This window comes from Zootoca vivipara, chromosome 10 (genome assembly GCF_965207765.1).
Source record: "Zootoca vivipara chromosome 10, rZooViv2.hap1.1, whole genome shotgun sequence".
Taxonomy (NCBI): domain Eukaryota; kingdom Metazoa; phylum Chordata; class Lepidosauria; order Squamata; family Lacertidae; genus Zootoca; species Zootoca vivipara.
Genome location: NC_142593.1, coordinates 3,984,902 through 4,010,387, shown reverse-complemented (window position 1 = coordinate 4,010,387; position 25,486 = coordinate 3,984,902). Strand labels below are relative to the sequence as shown.

Sequence of the window (25,486 nt, the reverse complement as noted above, 5' to 3'; positions counted from 1 at the left end):
TGAGCTGCCCTTTCCATGTATATTAAAGACAATGTCTCATAGCCCCATGCCTATCTCAGCTTAGCTGTCTATCCAGAGAAAGTCAGGTTGTACATTTGTTGAATAATCCCACTGGAAAAAGAGCTTTCTTGGTGGCCAAATTTCTTTTCCTAGCTCTCAAGCATCGTAAGAGTAAAATCGACTGCATTGATGCGGGTTTATCTGTATAGCCTTTATTAGTGCTGCCCATGTTTTATTTTAGTTTTTAGATGTCTTAGATGTTTTAACTTTGTACTGAGAATTGTATCTTTTCTGACTGATGGTTGAATAAAGAATGAAAGAATAAAAAAGCATTGGCTTTTTTAGCTGCTACATCTCACTGTTGACTCATGTCAAGTTTGTGGTCTACCAAGACTCCAGTTCTCTAATCTGTTAAGGTCATTTTGAAGTGTGATCCTGTCCTCTGGATCCCAATTTGGTGTCATCTGCAAACTTGATCAGGATGCCCTCAAGCCCATACTAGGATTCCAAAGCTGAGTAAGACAGTGCTTTTGGCATCCATCTGTCTTGAGAGACAATGGAGTGTGCCTCCAGGGGTGAAGTCAAACCACTGTGTTAGCAGCACCGAAATGACCTCTCTGAGGTGCAAGCCTGGGCAGTGTGTATGGAGGTCCTGGGCTGCCCAGATGACGACCCGCCCCCTCAGCTTTGCTGATGTGATACAAAGGAAAGCAGAGCAATGCGTTTGGCACAAGCTTAGCTGCCAGAACTGCCAGAAGGAGGCGTACGAGGTGCCATCCAACTGTTTTAGTTAAGGGCTGTAGATTTGGCAAAATGCAACTTTATACATGCATGAGAGATTTCTTCAAACTAAACTTCCTTCAAGTAACACATGGAAATAAGAAGGAACAAAGTTCTCCTGAAGTGTAGGCAATACACTTCAGTAATGCTTACACTATCAGAGTAACTCATAAAATGCCTCCGTGTGCACTTTATTGATTCTTAAGTACCATGTTTAAAGCACATTCCTCTTCCACCACCACTCTATACAGAAACTCGAGAATTATTTTTAGATTAGGGTTTGGGCAAATGAACATGACTCACAATTTTCATTTGCTGTCATCCAGAGGGATTTGAAAATACAACCATTTAGCCTGAAACACTTTCCTGCATGTACTTTTTAAAAGCCTAGGATGTGAAATGAGGCTGGAAGAAAGTTAGCAATACAAGAGTTTGAGACTAAAAAATCTTACTAAATTTCTTAAGAACTTCCTTCTTCTCTTCTTTTTCCTGGACGATCTCTACTGAACTTGTCTCTTGTTTCGGAAGAAGATTATTTAGGAAATTCATGGTACTCATAAGTGCTTCTGTGTGTAAATGGATATCTATAGAAGAAAAAGTAACCTAACAACAAAATAATATTAGTAAGAATATGTTTTAAATGCACTTTCCTGGACATAGCAAAAATTACAAAAATAAGCCATCATTATTACCTTTATTAGCTGTACCACATTCTTATAAGTAGTTTTCAGCTCTGGGGCATTAATATCTGCCTGTTCTCAGAAGGTAAATAGAGACAGTTAAAATGAGAAAACACTACATACCATACAACCCAGCTCTATACAGAAATACAGATAATGCTGTTATATCTGCTCCTCAGTATTTGTCCGGATACTAACATACTAACATAAATAGTGTCCTGCTAGACTTGATCAAGAGCCCATCTAATCCAGCATTCTGTCTTCAACCATAGTCAGCTACTGTAAAGTCCATAGCAAAAATGAAAGGCAAGAAAAATGGCACCCCTTGTCATTTGCCTTCCAGAGGCACATTGCTAATGAACCTGGAAGCCCCATTTAGCTATTCTTCATAAATTTATTTAATCTCACTTTAAATCTATCTAGAACAGTGGTCATCACCACATCTTGTGACATAATTATGCATAAATTAATGTCTTAGGTGAAATGATACTCTCTTCTGTCTGTCCTGTCTTATTACTGATATCTGGAAAGTACTTTGGGAGCCTCCCCCCCTTTGCTGAAGAGTGGGATGAAAATAATTTAAATAAATACATTTCACTAAATGACCTTGAGTTCTAGTGTAAATGGAGAGAAGAAAGTATATCCACATCATACATCAATGGTATCCTCCCCAGTCATTTCCCCCCTAAAGCTGTCCCTTTTTGTACATTTTCCACTACAGCATCCTTTCTGAGATGGAGTGCCTAAACTAATGTTCATTTGCTAAAACAGCAAACAGGATCAGGTCTCTAGGTTTTTAGATAATTAAGATTATTTGTCAATTTAAATAGTATTTAAAACACATCAGTATTATGGTGAAGAAAAAATTTATATCTTCCCTTCAGCACACTTACCTTTACATATTCAATGGCTAGAAGATCATCAACTAAATTATCCAGTGTTGAAATGAGGTAAACTGGCTTATTTTTATCATCTAAAAAAACAAAAATAGTATAGCCAAAATGACATACTCACTGGAGTTGCTTATTGTATTTTCAAAGTTATGTTGCCAGATCAATAAATAGTGACAGAACAAGATCTCAATATATGATTTAATCATCATGAGATTTTAAAATCATTTCTATAATTAAGTTTCAGAAGTTAAACTAATTACATTGTTGCAACATAAGTAATATTTTGCTGGCCTAGGATATGCAAATATTTTGAAAATCATTAGGTTTCAACCAAAGCCTAAGGATGTTTCCCAGATGCTTAGAGGACTTAGGCCAACAACATGCTCTTTAGATCCTTGACTCTCCTATCAAAATCTGCTAAGGATGGATTTACAATATGACTATCAGAAGTTGCCAATGCCTCATTAAATACTTGGTAGTTATGGCAGTCCTTAAAGAGGCAGGAGTGGAATTCCTGTTGAAGAAGCCAAGTCTAGATTTCTTGGCTTTGGAGAATTATAACCCAATTTCAAATCTAACATTTCTGAGCAAGGTCTTAAAGCAGATAGTGTTGTGTCAGCTCTGAGCAGTATTGGATGATATTGATTATTTAGTTCCATTCCAGTCTGGATGGAGGATACAAATGGTAGTGGGTGTCCTGGTGGATTACTTATGGAAAGGAATTGATAAGTGGAGTGTGCATCCCCACAACTGGTTCTCTTGTACTAGTCAACAGCCCCCAAAACCACTGACCTAGGTGTCCTGCTGGCCTATCTTCGTCAGGATCAGAGATTGAGGCATAGGACAGGAGTCACTTAATGAGTCCTGTAAGCCCAAGTCCTGCATGAGGACAACTGAGCTTTTCCCTCTCTCCTCTCCCTTGTCCCCTGAAATAGACGGGGACGACGACATTGGGTGAATTCCCACAACAGCACATTGCAGATGTTTCAGTCCCTTCTGTTGGGATACACCCAGGAGGTGCTGCTGGGGTAGAATCATAGAATTGTAGAGTTGGAAGGAACCACAATGGTCATCTAGTCCAATCCCCAAAGATTCTGGGATCTTTTGCCAAACATGGGGCTCAAACCCATGGCCCTGAGATTAAGTACAGTAGTACCTTGGTTCTAGAATGTCTTAGTAGGCGAACAACTTAGAACCCGAACACTGCAAAGCTGGAAGTGTTTCAGTTTGTGAACTTTTTTTGGAAGCCGAACGTGCCACAGTCCCGTTTTTAATGCCACACGCCGGCAGCTGTAACAGGTTATTTGTACCCGTCAGGGCAAGGGAAGAACAGCTCTACCCACCCACTCCGCTCGCACCGCCCAATAATTCTAAGCTTCCTCTCGTTGCCCTTTTGGCCGCCCTCTGCCCCGCCCTGTCAGAGCAAGGGAAAGTGTGCCTGGTTGTGCCTTGTCCCAGGCCAGCCATGGTGCTGAGTGAGGGAAGGCCGGGACAGGCAGCAAGCGAGCGGGCAAGGGATGCTGCCGCTGCCCCCCAGTGCTGGGTCCCTCCGCCACCATCCCCACCGCTGCAGCAGCAACCACCCCCAGCGGCTCCCACTGCCTCTGCCCTCCTCTGGTTCTGGGTGTTGCCTGCAGCTGCCGCTTCAGACCCTGGAGCAAAGTCGAGTAGCAGTGACTGCCGCTGCTTCCCCTCAAAGGACGTGGGACGGTGCGGGCAGGATGCAGGCGCTGCTGCTCCAGTATGAGTTCTTCAGCAAGGAGAATGTGCCCAAGTGGTGGGTGCTACTCATGCCAACCCTGAAGGTGAGAAGGGGGTGCTGGGGGGAGGGATCCAGAAAGGCTGGCTTGGGGGGGGGCTGCTTTGGGGGGAGGGAGAAAGAAAGGGCTGGATGGGTGGAGAGCGAGCTGTTTTGATTGGGAGAGATAACTTTTGCCTCCCTTTCCTTCCCCCCACTTAAACTCCCCCCTCCCGTGTCCAGTTAGCCACCTCCTTCTACACACACCCCCTGCACGTGCTTCTCCTCCCTCCAATGACAATGGATAGATCACTGCCAGTTTTTGATACTTGGTGGATCACAGCCTATTTGAAGTTGGACATGCCTGGTTTATTGCTTTCATTTTATGGATCAATGGTCTTGTTAGATAGTAAAATTCATGTTAAATTTCTGTTTTAGGGGTTGTTTTTTAAAGTCTGGAATGGATTAATTCATTTTGCATTACTTTCTATGGGAAAGTGTGCCTTGGTTTTGGAATGCTTTGGTTTTGGAACAGACTTCCGGAACAGATTAAGTTTGAGAACCAAGGTACCACTGTAGTTCAATTCCATCCCTTGACTACTGAGATAACTCATCAGGAGATTGGGCTTGAAGAGTTATCAATATGCAGATGATAGCACAGCTCTATCTCTCTTTTCCACCACCTAGTAATTCTAGGGAGACAGTTGAAACCCTGAACAGATACTGAGGGGGCACTGGAATGAATGAGGCTCAAGCTGAGGCTCAATTTGCATTTGACAAAAGTAATGTGGGTTGGAAAGCTGCCAATCCAAATCAAAGTCTAGATCTGACTCTGAATGGAATAATACTTCTCCTGAAAGGACAGGTGCACAGTCTGGAGGTGGTTCTGAATCTGGTGCTATCTACGCTATTCTGCTTCCAACAGAAACTTGCGCATTTTTTTCTGGCGCTGGTGTGAGCTGCTCCAGCATGCTTTACGTACTATGGAAAGCTGGCATAGAAATAAACTGATAATATTGAAAGTCATCTGCCAATCCATCTATGCCTTACACTGATTCCTCGCCCCCCCCCCCCAACTCTTTCCAGCAGAAACCTAAATAGCAACCGCAATTAATTAATTAATAATTATTTTAACACAGAGGTAAATACTTACCCATGTATTCTGGACACATTAAGCAAATCTCTTTAAGAAAAGCGGTGGCTGCCATATCATATGTTCTTAGCTTAAGCTCAGTGCCTAAACTATAAATCTCCAAACGCAGAATTGGCTTTTCAATACCTCCAGTAAGACGAGACACTTGAAAGAACACCTATGTATAAACAAAATATGGGGATAAGTCAACCAAACCAACAGACATGCTGAGGGTAGGTAGCTGCTTATAATGAGAAATAACACAAGTTTTTTAGAATATGGTGTAGAAGACAGTTTCAAGAATCCTCCTTGCTTTACACATTCTTACAAAATTGATTTGGAACACCATCCTAGGCATCTTTTATTCCATTATTCTGTTAAGAGTTGTCAATTACATCCAGGGAGAAATATAAAGAAAAAAACTGGGGGGTTTCCATTCTCAGTCCCAGTGTATTGCCCTGCCTCCAAATGTATTTATTTCTTCAATGTTCATATTTTATGAACCAAATTTAAATTTACAGACAATTACTACAAAACAATGCAATCCTCTACATGTCCAGTCAAGAGGACTCCAAAGTAGATATGACTGCAGTAGTGAGATAGGATTTATTATCAGTAACTGCTATGGATCATGTACCAGTACATTTCCAACTACCGTATTTTCCGGCGTATAAGACGACTGGGCGTATAAGACAATCCCCAACTTTTCCAGTTAAAATAGAGTTTGGGATATACTTGCCGTATAAGACTATCCCTCTTCCTACGATTGTCCGTGGGCTGGACATGCCTGCGCTGCCCATATCCAAAATGTCCGCAGTGCCAGAAATCGCTTCTGCGGCTGCGTATAAGACAACCTGGCGTATAAGACGACCCCTGACTTTTGAGAAGATTTTCCTGGGTTAAAAAGTAGTCTTATACACAGGAAATATGCAGGAAAATACTTAGGGGGAAAGTCTTACAAAGATATCTATTATTGTAACACTACCAATATTGAAGAAGCAATGGGTGGTATCCAACTAACTCATCCCACCAGCATAAGGATTTATACAACAAAATATCTCCCCTCCTTCCCCCACAAATGTCCCACAACACCCCCAAATCTGCTCCAGAGGGTTGTGGAACTCCCAGAGCAGATTTAGGGGGTGCACAGGTGCTAATCCTTATGCAGAAGGGATGACTTGGTTGGATTCTACCCAATATACATACTGATAAACCAGTTAAGGTGAGGAGTTTTCAGCTATACATAGGCAGAAGGATTAGTTAGCAGCATTTAACATGCTATCAGTTGTTCTTGCTTGAATTTATATCTCACCCAATAACCCGGTCTCAGGGCGGTTTACAGGATAAAATCAGAATATTAAACCACAAAGTACATAATCAAAATAAAAACAACCCAATAACGCCCTGCAACACATTTTAAAAGGGCACAGGATGTAAATCAGATCAACCAAAGGCCTGGTTAAAAAGGAACAACTTTGCCTGGCATCTAAAGGTGTATAATGAAGGCGCCAGGCGAACCTTCCTTGGGAGAGCATTCCACAGACGGGGAGCCACTGCAGAAAAGGCCCGTTCTCATGTTGTCACCCTCTGGGCCTCTCATGAAGGAGGCACCCAAAGAAGGGCCTCAGAAGATGATCTCAGGGTCCAGGGAGGTTCATATGAAACAAGGTGGTCCTTGAGGTACTGCGCTCCTGAGCTGTTTAAGGCTTTATAGGTCAAAACCAGCACTCTGAATTGGGCCCGGAAACTAATTGGTAGCCAGTGCAGGGGGACCAGGATTGGTGTAATATGCTCAAACCGTCTTGCTCCAGTGAGCAACCTGGCTATTGAATTCGGCACTAGCTGAAGTTTCCAAACTGTCTTCAGAGGCAGACCTATGTACAACACACTGCAGTAATCTAACCTTGAGGTTACCAAAGCATAGACAACAGTGGGAAAGTCCTGTTACACCACTGGCTTCTTTTCCCACACACTCTGGATTCAAATCCTAGGGTTTTTTAATACTATGTTAAAATTAATTGAAATTAATCTACCGTATATTCTGTTTATCAAATTACTGAGATAGCTAATAATAAAAAACTCAGAACCAGTTATTGTTGAAAAGTGAAGCAAAAATGCTAACGATAAAGAATGCAACATAGTTAAGGATAAACACACAGCAGTATGTTAGGATCAGTCATGTAGAGACATACGTAAGGTAAAATAATATGTTACCTCAGGTATTTCAAATCTTAGTTGGAAATCTATCATATTCTTCAATGATTCCCGTCTCACTGCCTTTTTCTTTAAGCTGCCAGGCCTACTTGAGGACCCCAAAGAAGCTTCAAAGAATGACCAGTCTTCTACAGGACTGCTTGGGGCATCAAAATATTCTTCTTCAGATTCTAATAACGATAATAGTTCAAATGGTTATCATTAAATGCTTACACTTAAGCCATAAATAAATTTAATATAATCCAATAATTACATAACTATAATTGCCTTTATAAACTATAAACTTTGATCCCCAGCTGTTGTTGGACTACAACTCCCATCATCCCTAGCTAGCAGGACCAGTGATCATGGATTATAGGAGTTGTAGTCCAACAACAGCTGGAGACGTTTGAGAAACACTGACATACCAGGAACAGTTGATGCAATCAATACCTCATCACAGAAAGTATCTCCAATATAACAGTTCCCAGATTTTGCTGTTGAAGTCACTAATTTATGAAAGAGGTCTAAACACTCCAAATATGTTCCTTCCAAGCAGATCTGTCCTATGTGCTTCCCTGTCAGATGAGAACTACCCTAGTGGTGACACTGTCCCATTAGGACCGGGACGTGCATCTGTTTAAGCCTGGTTTTAAAGTGTCTGAGAGCTAAGTGCACCACCCTAAACTCTAGCAATTTTATGCTGTGTTCCCTTTCTAAGTGGCTCAACTGTCTCTGAGCTGTAAGATGCAGATAATGGGCTTTTCAGCCATGAAGCCTTGTATCAGTAGTGATTACTGCTCTCTGAGGCCCTTTGAATGGAGGCCCTTTGAATGGAATGTTCTATGTGAGATGATCAGTGTCCAACCACTGGATGAGTTTGTTTCAGGAGGGCAGAGAGGAGAAGCAGATTGTAGTGCTAGGCTCTGATCTCCTTCTGGCTTAGAAGAGAAGCCAGAAGGAGATCAGAGCCTAGCACCACAATCCGCTTCTCCTCATTGCCCTCCTGAAACAAAGAGAAGCCATCCTTCCTAGAAGTCTTATTGAATATGATTAGGAAAAATGAGGTGAAAGGAATTGCAGTAGGCGCAAAGCAATATAAGTTAAAAGCCTTTGCGGATGATCTAGTATTGACATTGCAGGATCCAGAGACAAGCACTACGAGAGCGTTGGAATTGATCCAGGAGTTCGGACAGCTGGCAGGATTTAAATTAAATAAAACAAAGACTAAGGTTTTAGGCAAAAACTTAACAACAGACGAAATTAACAAAACACTACAGGTTTGACTTTTGTGAAAAAGGTAAAATACTTAGGGGTGAATATGACAGCAAAGAATATTAACCTGTTTAAAAATAATTATGAAAAAGTTTGGAAAGAGATAAAGCACGATTTAGAAGGATGGTCAAATTTGAAGTTGTCTATGATGGGCCGTATTTCTGTTATAAAAATGAATGTATTGCCAAAAATGTTATTTTTATTCCAAGCATTACCTATTGTTGACAATGTTGCATGTTTCAAAGAATGGCAAAAGATATTGTCAAAATTTATCTGGCAAGGGAAAAAAACTAGAATCAAATATAAACTTTTAACGGATGCTAAAGAAAGAGGAGGTTTTTCCCTACCAGATTTGAAGTTATATTTTGAAGAAGCAGCCTTTTGCTGGCTAAGAGAATGGTTTGTCTTAGAAAATGATGACATACTTGACTTGGAAGGTCATGATAATGCGTTTGGTTGGCATGCATACTTATGGTATGATAAGGTCAAGGTTCATAGAGGTTTTAAAAATCATATCATTAGAAAAACTCTGTATAACGTGTGGAACAGGTATAAAGATTTGCTAGAACCAAAAACACCCAGATGGATTTCACCGGCAGAAGCTAAAACTCAAAAAAGACTGAACATGTCAACAAAATGGTTGAGATATAGGGATATCCTATTGGAAGACGGTGACCAAATAAAGCTAAAACCATATGAGGTGTTGAAGAGTAAAGTAAGCGACTGGTTTCAATATTATCAAATCAATGAAATGTTTAAAATGGACAAAAAGTTGGTTTTCAAATGCAAAAGTCTAAATTAGAAACAGAATTGTTAGATTCAAAAAGTAAAAATTTATCAAAAATGTATAATGTATTGTTGGAATGGCATACAAAAGACGAGCAAACAAAATGTGTGATGATAAAATGGGCAAATGATGTAGGGCACAACATCATGGTGGAGGATTGGGAAAGGTTATGGAAGCAAAATATGAAATTTACCGCGTGTACAGTTTTAAAAGAAAATTTAATGAAAATGATGTATAGATGGTACCTGACTCCGGTAAAGCTAGCTAAGATTTATCATAAACAAGACAATAAATGCTGGAAATGTAAAAAAACAAGAAGGTACTTTCTTCCACATGTGGTGGACGTGCCCCCAAGTGAGAGACTTCTGGGAAAAGATTTATAATGAATTGAAAAAAGTGTTGAAAAACACTTTCGTTAAGAAACCAGAGGCCTTCTTACTTGGGATAACGGGGGGTGATATCCCTAAAAAAGATGTTGTTGCTTTTCTGTATGCCACAACAGCAGCAAGAATATTATTGGCAAAGAACTGGAAGAATGAAGAATTGCCAACTGTGGATGAATGGCAGAAGAAGTTGATAGAATATATGGAACTGTCTGAGTTGACGGGGAGACTTCGGGATCGGAGTGAAGAAGCAGCGGAAGAAGATTGGAAGAAATTTAAAATCTATTTGAAAAATAAGCATGTACAGTCGTACCTCGGGTTGCGAACACCTCGGGTTGCGAACAACTCGGGTTACGAACTGCGCAAACCCGGAAGTGTTTTCGGCGCGCGCGCTTTGCACATGCGCAAAACGGCGGTTCGGGCCTTTTTCGGGTTACGAACTGCGACCCGGAACGGATCGCGTTCGTAACCCGAGGCACCACTGTAATAGACTGAATTAATGGAAGTGAGGGAGATACAAGGAGGTTGTAGATAATATAAGGGATTGAAAATAAGTATTATTAGAAGATAAGGATATTCTAATTAAGAAGCAAGATATAGATTGAGTGTTTAAAGGATAAGATGCAATAGATATAGTAATAAGGTAATATTGAAGTAAATTTAGAGGTTATATAAGATTCAGAACTTACTAAATATGAAATGTAAAGAAGCGCAGCAGGAGGTGGAAGAGGAAGTCAATAGATTAGAAACAAGGGTTATAAGTAAGAATTTTTGTTTTTGTATTTTTGTATTTTTTGTACTTTGTATTTTTTGTATTTCTTGTATTTTTTGTGTTTTGTGAGTTTTGTATTTTTGCATGTTTGAAAATCTTTAATAAATACATTTTTTAAAAAGAAGAAGAAGAAGAGAAGCCATCCTAACTGTTGTGTGTGTGTGCCCACGAGATGGACCATACAGAAAGCTATCATAGCAAGCCACTGAGTAAAGGTCATGAGGCCTACTGTTCTTAGAGGAAGAATAGCTAGGACCACACCCTAGATGTTGCTGATCCTGTCAGACATGGGTGCCATGGAACTATGTCTACAGTAGCCCATAGGTTCCGAGTCTGGCATAAAGGAAAGAGATGGATTTTTCTGACATTTCTAGCACATTGAACAGCACTAAGGTAACATCTACTGTAAGTGGACAGATAGGAATATCTTTAACTCCTTGCAGCACAGGCTCTGCATCAACATACACAAATTGATGGCAGTCTTCACCAGCATATTCTAATAGGATAAAAAGAGGATTGAAGAAAAAACTGTAAAGGATCACAGAACAGATAAAAGGCACAGCAACTAAACAACTGCAATACAGATGTTTACTGGGAAAGAGCTCTACTTTAAAGCCTTGTTGATTAGAAGGTCTTCAGTGGTTGCTGAAAAGGCAACAGAGATGGTGCCTGTCTCAGATTTGACTTAACTGAATTTAAGTACAACTGATTTTGGTTGAATGCAACCTCTTATCTATTTTTTAAAGATCTTTTAAATATACAATAGAAAATGAATTATAAAATATAGATTAATATCATGGGGCTGGCAGTGACTGACTTCCCCACATTCTCCTTCTCATGTCAACTCCCCTCCCTGAAAAACTTCTCCCAATGGTTGGAGGATCTTGTTGAATGGGATAAGCTATTATGTATGGCACAGGAGACAAAGAGAGAATTCCTGAAAATAGGGCAGAGGCAACTTCTTTGAGCAGGTGCTGATAACTGATGGATCCTTCCAGTTGGATGACTCCACAGCTTGATTTTTTTCTTTTTTATAAGCACTTCTGAGCTACACTCCTCTGGTTCACAAGTTCAATTTTTGTGAGATTTTGACTCTAATTCTCCACACACACACCAAATTGCACCAGATCTGTTTGTCTGGTTTAGGTCCTAGCAAACAAACTGCCTGAAAATTTAAGTATGCAGATAATAAATATTAGGATATCATGAACAATTTCTGAACTTACATTAGCCAAAAACAAAATGAAGAAAATATTTACCACTTGATCCAGCTACTGAAAGAGATTCTAGAAATGGAAGTACAGAGGTTGACATTTGTGGTGTTGTCATCACTGGTGATACCTGAAGCTAAAACAGAAAGCAAGATGTAAGTCTTATTTACTGTGGGAGCTGGTGGGGGCAAGGGGGGGGGTTCTTGGTTTGGTTTGTTCTTGTTTTTATTATGTATTTTGTGTTTTTATCTTGTATTTTCATGCTATGAAGTACCCTGAGATCTACGATGGAAGGGCAGTATACAAATTTAATAAATAATAATAAAAATAATAATTTAAGTGTACAAAATGACTATTATTTGGTTAATATATTTTATTTATTTGACAAATTTAAGTGTCATCTTTATTGATTGTTCAAGGCAGCTACGGTAACAATAATCCTAAAATACAAAAATAAAAACCATAAATATAGACAATGAAAATTAAATAAAAACCATCAACAGGAAATACTAACAATGAAACAAGTCACAAAAAACATAAATTTACTTTCTGTTTAATGCCATTGGCCTTCCTAAACAGGAAGGTATTCGCCAGTGGAAAGCCAAAAGGGGAAGCTGGAATCAATCTCTTTGGGGAGGGATTTCCACAAACAACATGACTACCACAAATGCAATGCTCTATCCTTTATCTGGGAGTAATATAATAGATGAGATGGAACAGACAAGAGAGCTTCCAGAGTTTACCTTTGTGATCAGGCAGCTTTGAACAATAGAAGACAGTCCTTCTGATATCTTGGTCCCAAACTGTCAAACGCTTTAAAAGGTCATTAGAACTGCTCTCAAACAAATGGAGAGCCAGTGTAAAAGGGAGTTACATGCTCCCAATAGGCAGCTTTAATTAACAACCTCTATGCTATGCGGGTGGCGCTGTGGGTTAAACCACAGAGCCTAGGGCTTGCCGATCAGAAGGTCGGTGGTTCAAATCCCCACGACGGGGTGAGCTCCCGTTACTCGGTCCCAGCTCCTGCCAACCTAGCAATTCGAAAGCACATCAAAGTGCAAGTAGATAAATAGGTACCGCTACAGTGGGAAGGGAAGGTAAACAGTGTTTCTGTGTGCTGCTCTAGTTCGCCAGAAGCGGCTTTGTCATGCTGGCCACATGACCTGGAAGCTGTACGCCAGCTCCCTTGGCCAATAACGCAAGATGAGCGCCGCAACCCCAGAATTGGTCACGACTGGACCCAATGGTCAGGGGTCCCTTTACCTTTACCTTGTTAGCATTTGTCGCCCGGGCCAGTTGTGAGACTGCCCAGGGCAGGGACAAAGCCAGTGCACACATGCCCGGGTACTTCCGGTGGTGCAATCAAATCTGTGATTGTTCCCCAACGTGAAGAACAACACACACAAGCCATTGGATGAGGCTAAACTGCTTTATTGTGGCAAAATGCAGAGTCTGTCTCTGTTTGCCCAGCTCAGACATTCAGAGCTGTTTAGCATGGCTGCCTCTCTCTAGCATAGCAGGCAGTGAAGAAAGAACAAAGGAAACAACAGTCCCACTTCAGGAACACAACAGTAGACGAACATCCTGTCTACGTCACTTCCACTCTGTGGAATGAAAAACACATGCAGTCATGTGATAAACAACTATCCTATGACTGCAGATGGGGAATGAATCAGCCAACATACCTATGTTTTTACTGATGAATTAAATTTCCAGTCCAACCCCCTGCCAAGCAGGAAACACCATCAAGGCATTCTTGACATATGCCTGTCAAGCCTCTGATTAAAGACCTCCAAAGGAGGAGACTCTAACACACTCCTTGGTAGCAAATTCCACTGCCGAACAGCTCTTACTGTTAGTAAGTTCTTCCTAATGTTTAGGTGGAATCTTCTTTCTTGTAGTTTGAATCCATTGCTCCGTGTCCGCTTCTCTGGAGCAGCAGAAAACAACCTTTCTCCCTCCTCTATATGACATCCTTTTATATATTTGAACATGGCTATCATATCACCCCTTAAACTTCTCTTCTCCAGGCTAAACATACCCAGCTCCCTAAGCCGTTCCTCATAAGGCATCGTTTCCAGGCCTTTGACCATTTTGGTTGCCCTCCTCTGGACACGTTCCAGCTTGTCAGTATCCTTCTTGAACTGTGGTGCCCAGAACTGGACACAGTACTCCAGGTGAGGTCTGACCAGAGTAGAATACAGTGGTACTATTACTTCTCTCAATCTAGATGCTATACTCCTATTGATGCAGCCCAGAATTGCATTGGCTTTTTTAGCTGCTACATCACATGTCAAATTTGTGGTCTACCAAGACTCCTAGATCCTTTTCACATGTACTGCTCTCAAGCCAGGTGTCTCCCATCCTGTATTTGTGCCTTTCATTTATTTATTTTGCCCAAGTGTAGTACTTTACATTTCTCCCTGTTAAAATTCATCTTGTTTGCTTTGGCCCAATTGTCTAATCTGTTAAGGTCATGTTGAAGTGTGAGCCTGTCCTCAGGGGTATTAGGCACCCCTCCCAATTTGGTGTCATCTGCAAACTTGCTCAGGATGCCCTCAAGCCCATCATCCAAGTCATTTATAAAGATGTTGAATAAGACTGGGCCCAAGACAGAACCTTGTGGCACCCCACTAGTCACTACTCTCCAGGATGAAGAGGAGCCATTGATGAGCACCCTTCGGGTTCGGTCAGTCAGCCAGTTACAAATCCACTTAATGGTAGCATTGTCTAGCCCACATTTTACCAGCTTATTTACAAGAATATCATGGGGCACCTTGTCAAAGGCCTTGCTGAAATCAAGATAGGCTACATCCACAGCATTCCCTTCATCTACCACGCTTGTAATTCTGTCAAAAAATGAGATCAGATTAGTGTGACATGACCTTTTTTTTAGAAACCCATGCTGACTTTTGTGATCACAGAGTTTCTTTCTAGGTGCTCACCGACCGTTTGCTTAATGATCTGCTCTAGAATCTTTCCTGGTATTGATGTCAGGCTGACTGGGCGGTAATTGTTTGGGTCCTCTCTTTTCCCCTTTTTGAAAATAGGGACAACATTTTCCCTCCTCCAGTCTGCTGGAACTTCGCCTGTTCTCCAGGAATTTTCAAAGATTTTTGCCAGTTGTTCTGAAATCACCTCTGCCAGTTCTTTTAATACTCTTGGATGTAGTTCATCTGGCCCTGGAGACTTGAATACATCTAAACTAGCCAAGTACTCTTGTACTACCTCCTTACTTGTTCGGGGCTGTGTTTCCATATTCTTCAGGTCGGGCATTGTTTTCTTTTTTGGAGAAGACTGAGGCAAAGAAGGCATTGAGGAGTTCTGCCCTTTCTCTGTCCCCTGTTTGCATTTCACCATCTTCTCCTCTAAGTGACCCCACTGTTTCCTTGTTCTTCCTTTTGCTACGGACATTTCCATAAAAGACCTTTTTGTTGCTTTTAACCTCTCTAGCAAGCCTGAGTTCATTCTGTGCTTTAGCTTTTCTGACTTTGTCTCTACATGTGCTGGCTATATGTTTGAATTCCTCTCTGGTGATTTCCCCCTTTTTCCATTTTCCATTTTTTGTACATATCCCTTTTAAATCTTAACTCAGTTAAAAAGTTCTTTAGATAGCCACCCTGGCTTCTTTAGGCACCTTCCATGTTTCCACCTCATTGGTATTGCCTGAAGTTGTGCTTTTAATATCTCCCTTTTAACAAACTCCCAACCATCATGAACTCCCTTCCCTTTTAGTATTGCTGTCCATGGGATCTCACCCAGCGTTTCCCTAAGTTTTCTGAAGTCGGGTTTCTTAAAGTCTATAATTTGAGTCTTAGTATGCTTGGTTGCTCCTTTCCGCTGAATAATAAACTCCAGAAGAGCATGATCACTCCCACCTAATGATCCTGCCACTTCTACCCCACTAACCAGATCATCACTATTGGCTAGGACCAGACCTAAAATGGCTGATCCTCTTGTTGCTTCTCCCACTTTCTGGACAATGAAATTGTCTGCAAGGCCAGTGAGGAATCTGTTCAACCTTATGCTCTTGGCTGAGTTTGACATCCAAGAAATATCAGGATAGTTGAAATCCCCCATTACTACTATCTCACTTCCTTTTGAATGCTTGGTCTTCTGTTCCAGGAAGGCATCATCTGTGTAGATACAGAACGACAGGTAGATCTAGCCAGATCCCCAAGATTCCTAATTAGTGAAACTAGAAGATACTTGACTGCCCAAAGGCCATACATAGCCAATATTGAAATACCAAAACAGCGAAGGGCTTTTACCTTGGCCCGCTGTCAGCAATTCAGGAAGGCCGCTATAGGAAGATTACCTTTACCAAATGTTTCTACCAGTTCAATAAAACACTTGCCTTGGAAGGTTGTGTAGTAACAGTAGTTTCAGGAGCTTCTGGTAAAGGAATACTATCAATAAGATCCAGAATACTTTTCAATTTCTCATCTGAGATATTGAAAGACAGTAATGGCAGTTCACCAAACATTTTGTACCTATAACACAAAGAGACAAAGCAATTAGAAAACAAGGGTGGCCATGTACAAGGGAATTAATCCATTTGATAAATTAAATCCAGTCCCTCAACACAAGTGGTTCCAGGTTGGCATATATGATTTTTAAAAAGAACAATTAACATTGAAACAGGTGTGCCAACTTGAATAAAATATTGGGGGGGGGGCAGGTAAGCCTCACCCCGCATAACTGATCACATGACACGACACACACATACCATTTGAATGGCAATGCCTATTAACATTGGGGGGGCTGGCCCCCTCAAATGTTTTTTGGGGGGCAAAAGGACCTCGGTCCTACCTATGCATTAAAATAAATATCTGAAAGACATAATAAAAATGGAACATACCAAAGACTTGCACTGATCAGCTCTGCCAAGGTTTAAATGTTATTTTATTTGCATTTGTTTAAAACTTACATCCTGTCTTTGAAGGAATTCAGGGCAGCAGTTTCAAAGAGACTGTTGTCAGGCAAAACAGTTTTTGACAATGTCCCTCAACAAATACTTCTGAGTAAACTTAGGAGAATATTCTCTTCTAGAGAATAGCTCTTAAAGAACAGGAAGCTGAAAATAAATGGTCTGTTCTCAAAGTGAAGAACAATGGAAGCAGTGGCTGTGCTCCCTAACAAGCCAGCAATATGAAAATTCACATAACAGCAACAAAGTCATACTTGGGCATTCTTGCATCTGTTACAACCATTGCTCTGCTCAGTTCCATTTTCACATCCAGAGGCTGTATGATATGCTGAGATGAGGATCGTAAGTTTCGAGCTTCCTCCCAGTTTTCATCTAAAGATAGAAAAGATGTCTATTACAATGTTTGAGACTCACTTTCATGCACATTTTTCCTACAGCCTGCATACACCAAAGCACGTGTTATTTTAAAGAGATGAAGGAACACTTCACAAATTTATTTGTTAATTAATTCTAGTAGTATTGTTTTGTTACTGTGAAGTCAAACTGCATGGGTGCATCTAGATGCGCAAGTGGTGTGCATATCATTGAAGTTGATTTTCTTGATCCTTGTGATAATTACAAACTGATAATTATCTGCTGATATGCATTTAAGACTATAGGAGCCTGTTTTATGAATTCTATTCTTGATGGTGATCTATATTCTTCCCTTAAAAGGCTATGTAAAACAGCTGGGAATGTAGTAAACTTATCTAGAGATCAGGTGGTGTTCAGGTAGGCTGATGAAAGGGTCAACCATGGTTAAGTTGTAATTAATCTAACACTGTATATTGTAAACCTTTTCCCCCCATTGAACCAATGTATTGTATTTTTCCTGCACACATTATCCCCCCCCCCAATTTCCTCAAGATTCTTATATGTTTTTTGTTCCTCTTTGATATTTAAGCATACATCTTTAGTAAACTAAGATGCAATCACTGGTCTTTTGCGCATGTAATTAAAGTATTTCCCCCCAAATGAATTTTAGGCTATTGGGTCCTGTTTGGTCACCATCCTCTTGCTCACTGGGTGATGTAAATTATCTCTCTCATTTTCACTTTCATGCACACACTACTATTTGTTTTTTAAATGCCAAATAAATATAAAGCATCAGAAATTTTAAAAATCAGATAAAACCCGACAACATGCACTGAACAATAGTGATCATACTGTTGGAATCAGACTAACTGTAACTTATGCTAAACCTGTCATACTTTTTAATGTGTGTGTGTGTAGCATTGATTTATATGAATAATTACCATGTCTGCTATAAAGAAGTTGTATGCTGCTGAGCTGAATGTCAAACTTATCATATGCTCTTGACATAATATCTTCAAGAGTGTTTTCACCAATTTTGATAATCTCAGACCGACTTTTACTTGTCATCTTAAAAAGAAAACAGTCATAATCAGTTGTTAGTATTTCAAATATGCATCTTTAAGTATTTATTGAAATAAAGCTTACTTTTAAACTGTCCCCCAAGGAAAAAAAACCCTGTTAAGACTTTTCCAGACTTCTTGACAATCTAATGAGATATCCTGTACTGATAATTAAAGAAAGAATATCAGAAGGAAAATTTAGGAAATACAGTGGTACCTCAAGTTAAGAACTTTATTCGTTCTGGAGGTCCGTTCTTAACCTGAAACTGTTCTTAACCTGAGGTACCACTTTAGCTAATGGGGCCTCCCGCTGCCACATGATTTCTGTTCTCATCCTGAAGCAAAGTTCTTAACCCGAGGTACTATTTCCGGGTTAGTGGAGTCTGTAACCTGAAGTGCCTGTAACCTGAAGCATCTGTAACTAGAGGTACCACTGTACAATGAACCATTAAGTAATAGTACAGTTGGTTCTTAACTTAACTGTAGATTTGGGAGGGATAGCTGGGCTATCGGGTTGGACTTACACTCCACCCTGCTGACAAGGCAGGAAGAAAATATTCTTCAGGGATGTGGTTGGCTCTCAATCAGTTTTACGGACTTGTGAAACTTGATAGTCATTCGAGCAACACAGTAAGGATAAGTAAAATAATAGTAAACTCACATCCCAATAAGGAAAAACTAATGAAAAACTGTGAACTATAGGAAAAACATCTAAACAATCCAATACTAACTTATAGGCCATTGCACCACACCAGGGTGAGGTCCCAATAGTCCAGTGACCCCTCCCAAATCTACAGTTCAGGTAAGAACCAACTGTACTATTTCAGGAGGGTGTCACTGGGCTATCAGGTTGGGACGTACCACAGCATACCCAACTAGGGCAGGTCCTAACTGCAATGGGGAGTACTAAGGTGGAAGAACTTGCTACAGATTCATAAAGCTGAAGGCAACCTCTGCTGAAGCATAAACCTCCATCATGAATGTGGTCAGAGATGGCAAAGTGGCTGCCTGACAGATATCAATCAAAGGGTTGTCAGCAGAGAAAGCTGCCTAACTAGCTGCTGCCCTAGTGGAATGAGCTGTAATAGAAGATGGTGGAGGAAGTTTCAAAGCTCCACATGCCATCACACTACAAGCTTTAAACCACCTAGATAAGATGGAAGAGCAAACCTTTTTGACCAAGGAAGTGGGATTAAAGGAAGCAAACAAGGAGTCAGTTAATCTACACTCTTTTGTTCTGGCTATGTACACCTCGAAGGTCCACCACAAATCTAACAAGTGCCAGGCCTTTTCCAATGGGTGAGAAGGGCTGGGATAAAACATAAAGAGAATCTCGACAGAACTTTGGGAAGGAAGAAGGGATCAGTTCTCAAAATCACCCTGGCCTTAAGGAAAACACATACAGGAAATGCTTTTCTGAGGAATGCCTCCAACTCAGATACTCTAAGAACAGCACTAACAGCTATTAGAAAGATAACTTTAAGGATAAGACTGCATCGCCCACCTGATAAATCTACTATTCAGGTAAGACCAATCATCCTATTTATTACGGTGGACGATGAAGTCTTCGGACTGGGACATACCACAGTGATTCCCAACTGGGCAGGACCTAACTGCAGTTGAGCTAACTACAAAACCCGATGAAGAATTGTGCAGCCAAAGGCCACATCACTTGAGAATAAAAGATCTAGCTTGTAATGCCTAGTGAAAGTACTTGCCGATGCCCAAGTAGTTGCTTTGCCCTACCATGCTGTCCGCACCCAAAAAAAAAGAGTAAAAAAAGCTAATAATTCAACAAAAGAACGCTTACAGCAGAAAATGCTGGGTGGAATTAATCAGCGTGGCAAAATCCAAAGACCAGACATTATTTTGGAAACTGGCGGCCTCTGGCACCCACAAGATCAACTCTCCCCTAACCTCACAAATTCCACCTAATCTCTGGGTATCATTTTTTCAAGCTCTGTATGAGGATGTTAAACCCCCACCCCAGATGGCAAAATGGCCCCCAGTTTCAGTAACTGAAGCGAAAGCCTATATCAACCAACTGAAAACGGCCAAAGCCCCGGGCCTAGATGGCATAACACCAGAAATAATTAAAGCACAAGCGGACTGGTGGGCACCATTTTTAGCCGTCCTCTTCACACACATAGACGACACTGCCTGTATCCCTAGGGACTGGGGTGTTGAATGATTGTGTAAAAGTGTCATTATTGTTTCACTGTACCTTTAAGAGTCAGGAAAGATTTAATGACTGGGGCTCTGCAGCTGTGGAGCAGCTCTACAGGTGTTGCTGTGAAGCTGATGATGCAGGGTATATCAGGGGTGTTGTGTGTTGCCTCTGTGCTGGGCGTTTTCCCAGTGTGCTCTTGGTGGGTGGTTTGGTTGTGTGGGTATTTTGTGTAAGCCTAATTTAATTTTTGTAATTTTTCCTTTCTCCATTAAACCAAGCATTTGTTTAAGTCTTGGTCTCTATGTGTAAGTTTCTCAACCAGTTTCTGCTGATTTTGCTTTTAACCCCAACATCTTGGTTATGGGCCCAGTGGTTGAGCGTGGAACTGCACATGTTAGTTTTTGGAGAAAGGTTTAGAAAGGTTTTTTTTCTTCTTTTTGCTGCAACGGTTTTGTGGGCTGGTGGTTGAAAAGTTCCAGCATGGCAGACCGTGTTGCTGAGGCTGAGAAGGCTTTAACATTCCCGCAACTAACGGCCGAGAACTACAGTCTATGGTCCTTTCGAATGGAAGCACTTCTAACTTCCCGTGATGTGTGGAAGTACGTGACCGAGGACCCTCCTGCTCCTGTGACCGAAGCCTGGTCGAAAGGTGATGCTAAAGCAAGGGCATTAATTAACTTGTCTGTTAGTGATCAGCAAGTTGTGTATATAAGAAATAAGAAAACTGCCAAAGAAATGTGGGACAGTCTTACGGCAGTGCACATTAGAAAGGAGTCAGCGTCTGCTCTAACATTTTTTAAACGCCTGTACCAGACAAGGCTGCAGCCTGGAGGCGACCTGGCAGCACATTTAAGACGTCTGGAGGCGATACGCGGCGAACTAATTCAAAGAGACGTAGATATAACTGACATTCAATATGTGTTTATTATTCTTTGTTCTCTTGGTGAAGACTATGATGCCATAGCTAGTCAGATATCTGCTGTACCTCCAGCAAAATTAACTGTGGAAGGGGTAACAGCAAGATTGATGGGCGAGCTGGACAGAAGGGAGGCTTGTGGGATTAGCACTCCTATTTCTAAAAATAATGAGGAACGCCGTATGCAAGTCTGTGGTGATTCATCTGCTTTCAAAACTTCCAAGCATTGCTGGTTTTGTAAAAAGCAGGGGCACCTTGCGAGGGACTGCAGATTTAAAAAGCAAAATGCTTCAGGGTCCGTTCCAGTTCGTAAATCACAGACAGCAACCCAGCAGTCGGCAGCACATCGTAAAGATGGACGTGAGCCGCGAGCATTCCATGTTCGTGAATTAGGTCGTAAAGTAATTAAAGATGACACGTGGAAATCGTTTGTAGTAGATTCCGGGGCGTCGATTCATCTTTGTAACGACCGAAGTCTGTTTATTTCTTTCGAAGAGGAAATTGGCACCATTCATCTGGCCAACTCCGACGTTCTACAGTCGCTTGGCAGAGGTACTGTGAAACTTGACTCCTTAAACATCACAATAGCAAATTGCACTTACTGCCCATCAGTGGACAATTTATTATCAGTAAGTTGCTTTGCACGCCAAGGAGTAACTGTATGCTTCACAAAATCACTATGTGAGTTCTACAAAGAGGGAAAGCGTGTATTGTATGCCAGAGAGTCTGAAGGTTTATATAGACTATATTTTAAAACGCATTCACAGCCACCTGCGAACTGTAGAGTAACCCAGCCAAGTCAAGGGTTGAGAAAAAGTCAGGGGCTGAGAAATGTAAAACCTCACTCCGGATGTATTCATGAGGCGCATAGACTTTTGGGACATTTAAATTTCACAGATGTGATAAAGACAGAGAAGATTGTTGATGGACTAAACTTGAAGCCATGTAAATACTATATGCAATGTGTATCTTGTTGTAAGAATAAGATAAAAGTTGCAAGAAAGGGTAAATGCTCAGGCAGGAAAGTAACAGAGCCATTTGAACGTGTGCATTGTGATTTAGTAGGGCCACTCCCTCCTTTAGGAAATTCAAAATATTGGCTTACTCTTATTGATCAATACAGCAGATATTGTTTTGTTTACACCATTGCTGAAAAGTCACAAGCACTTGAGAAGTACAAGATTTTTTGCAACTGGGTAAAAACCCACTTTAACAAACCTATAAAGCATTTGTTTTCTGACAGGGGGGGAGAATTTGTTTCTGAGGAATTTTCACATTTCCTGGAAGCGCAGGGGACTGTTCACGAGTTGTCCTGCCCTAGAAGTCCTTGGCAGAATGGGATTGTAGAAGTAGTGCAACGTGATTTGCAGGCAGGTGTTAAAACTTACTTGCATGATGCCAATTTGGGGAAAGAATATTGGGCGGAATCTCTTCATGCCTATCTTTTTGTTAAAAACAGATCCTATCATTCTAGTTTAAATGTTACACCCTATGAAATGTTGTTTAAAAAACGCCCTAATTTAAAATACCTGCGAATTTGGGGTTCAGATGTTATTATTCACTACCCTGCTAGACACAAGTTGGATGAGCGTAGTGTTCAAGGAAAGTTTATGGGCTACCAGCAGGGGGCGTACAGAGTTTATGTACCAGCAACTGGCAAATTTCATATTACCAGAAGCATGATTGAAACTGTAAATTGGAATAGAGTTGCTATTTTTCAAGATAGTGATGGTTTAGATAATGCTGATGAGGAGGAAGTAGAAGTAGAAGAGGAAGAAGCTGGAGCAGGGGATACTAGTGAATCTGAAGACGAAAAGCCTGTTGTGTCTGGTGATTTGTTTGAAAATTTAAAGACACAGACACCTAAAGAAAGGTTAAGTTCTTCTGAGTTTTCTGAATTAGAATTCCATCCACCGAAGCTCGCAAACCGGCACATTTCGGTCTTACTATATGCCGATGACGCAGTAATCCTATCCAGAACCCTTATTGGACTCAAACGGGCACTAAGGAAGCTTGCTACATACTGCGAAACCAAATGCCTTAAAATCAATTACCAAAAATACAAGATAATAGCCTTTGGGGGGGAAATCACAGCTCAGAAGCTGGGAACTTCAAGGCCACAAATTAGAACAAGTTACAAATTACAGATACGGTACCTCGGAATGGTGGTACAGGCCTCAGGATCCAACAACCTTCACATAAATTCTATCGGGAGCTCAGCCGGAAAAAACCACAAACTACATCCTCAATTTTTTTAGAACACAAGGGGTTTTTTTTTTGTTCCTGTGGCCCTTAAGCTATTTAAGGCCAAAACGCTGGCTCAGCTCCTCTACGGAGCCTTTCTGGGCCCACCCTCCTCTTCCTTCTCTCCCTTGGAGCACGTACAATCCAAATTTCTCAGAGCCCTCCTACACGTCCCCAGATGCGTTTCGAACGCATGGGTCAGACTTGAAACGGGAATGATAAGAGTGGAGGCTTTAATCAGCCTATCATCAATTTACAAATGGCTGACATTAAATCTGCTCCCCCGAGGAATAGCTCCATTGATCCATAGCTCCATTCAAAATTCTGTTGGAGCTGCAATTTTGCTTGTTATTGCTAGATGATGATGATGATTCATTATTTATACCCTGCCCATCTGGCTGGGTTTCCCCAGCCACTCTGGGTGGCTTCCAACAGATATTAAAATACTATTAAACATATCGGGTACAATAAAAGACAAGTCATAATTAGGAGATGAATAAGAAGTTAAGTAGTTGATATTTCTGAGAATTTTACCTTTAAGTTACCAAGATCCAAAAGTAACTTATTTGATGTTGGTTCATAGAATCCACCTTGTGGTACAATGATATAAGAAGCCATAAGATTTATTCTTAAATCTAGAACCTTCTGTGTTTCTATAATATACACTAAGCCTAGAAAACCACAAGAAAAGCATGAGAATTAAGAAGGATCACAAGAACACTGCATCCAAACTGATTTATGAGTGAATAAATTTAAGCAAAACAAAGATATTCTATACCAGATGGAGAACTTGATCTGACTGGTGGGCCACACCTCCCCCATCCCTGCAGACCAAGTTTGACAGGTGGGTGGGGCAAAGGCAGGTCACCAATCAGGAAACTGCATATTTACCTGCTCCACACTTGATGTCATATATGACACTAGGCATAAGGCGGTGTGTGTGGCTTAGCCAAAACAGTGTCATCCACTGAAGGGGAGACCTGGAAGGTTTAACTAGGCTGATGGGCTGGAAGTGTCTCCTCACCATTCTACACAGTTCAACAGTATTACATGAGTTTCAGATGCAAACCGATATTAAGGATATTTGAGACATAAGGCCAATTCACATAGCCTTAAAAATTCCATAAAGAACTTAGCCATGTTAAGATAATCTCCACATAGTTAAAACTACATGTGTACACTACACAGTACAAAGTTGGCACTAGTGCTCATTGTGCTATGAATACACAGAATTCAGTCTTTCAAAAACTTATTCCAAGTGTTTGATGTTTACCTGTTGCTGTCTTTTCACGAAATTCTTCTAGCTTTGTTAAAGTTGCTGATGTTAGTTGCTCTAAATGAACATCACTTGGAGGTCGAAAGAAATCTACTATGCTGTTCACAGTCATCTGAAAAGGTAGGAAAGGTCAGGAAAATGTATTGCTAATGTAATATATAATTTAATTTTTGGAAACTTCTAGAACGCATTTCTACTTACTGCATCATATTTTATTTCCAAAGGCTGTGACTCTATTCTTAGTTTTTGATTGGCAGTCTCATCTAAGGGATTGGTCTCAAACATAATGGTGAAGAGTGATGCATTGTGCTCTGAATGGACTGTGTGAGATGACAGTAAGCAGGGTACTGTTTTTTCCTGAGCCATGCCTTCAACTTCAAATGCACTTACACTAGATTCAAATCTGTGTAAAACACATTATGAAAATTACATGAGCATATATGGTATACATACAGTAGTACCAACAAAAGGGCTTTTTTCCAATAAACTGTAAAGGTAAAGGACCCCTGACAGTTAAGTCCAATTGCAGATGACTCTGGGTTATATTGCCCTTAAAAAGTAAATAAAAGTAAATAAAAGGCTATGTGATATTCCCATGCCATGATTTGATGAGTAGATAGTAACATATAAAAGTGTGATTGGAAACCACGATAACAGATGTTAAAGACACAAAAAGAGGAATATATCTCCA

At 40.7% G+C, this 25,486-nt stretch overlaps 1 protein-coding gene across 6 annotated transcripts in view; it reads right to left on the bottom strand.

Moving 5' to 3' along the window:
* VPS13A (vacuolar protein sorting 13 homolog A) overlaps window positions 1-25,486 on the bottom strand; it is a 162,437-nt gene that overhangs the window by 93,782 nt on the left and 43,169 nt on the right. For all 6 annotated transcript variants that reach the window (XM_035100322.3, XM_035100323.3, XM_088652968.1 and 3 more), the window contains 12 exons: window positions 24,997-25,198; window positions 24,793-24,907; window positions 24,054-24,190; window positions 18,070-18,196; window positions 17,029-17,146; window positions 16,202-16,337; window positions 11,893-11,980; window positions 7,438-7,607; window positions 5,245-5,401; window positions 2,354-2,433; window positions 1,473-1,532; window positions 1,233-1,383 (listed from right to left, as the gene is read on the bottom strand). In XM_035100322.3, coding sequence (XP_034956213.1) covers window positions 1,233-1,383; window positions 1,473-1,532; window positions 2,354-2,433; window positions 5,245-5,401; window positions 7,438-7,607; window positions 11,893-11,980; window positions 16,202-16,337; window positions 17,029-17,146; window positions 18,070-18,196; window positions 24,054-24,190; window positions 24,793-24,907; window positions 24,997-25,198 — 1,541 coding nt within the window. The remainder of the gene's footprint in view (window positions 1-1,232; window positions 1,384-1,472; window positions 1,533-2,353; window positions 2,434-5,244; window positions 5,402-7,437; window positions 7,608-11,892; window positions 11,981-16,201; window positions 16,338-17,028; window positions 17,147-18,069; window positions 18,197-24,053; window positions 24,191-24,792; window positions 24,908-24,996; window positions 25,199-25,486) is intronic.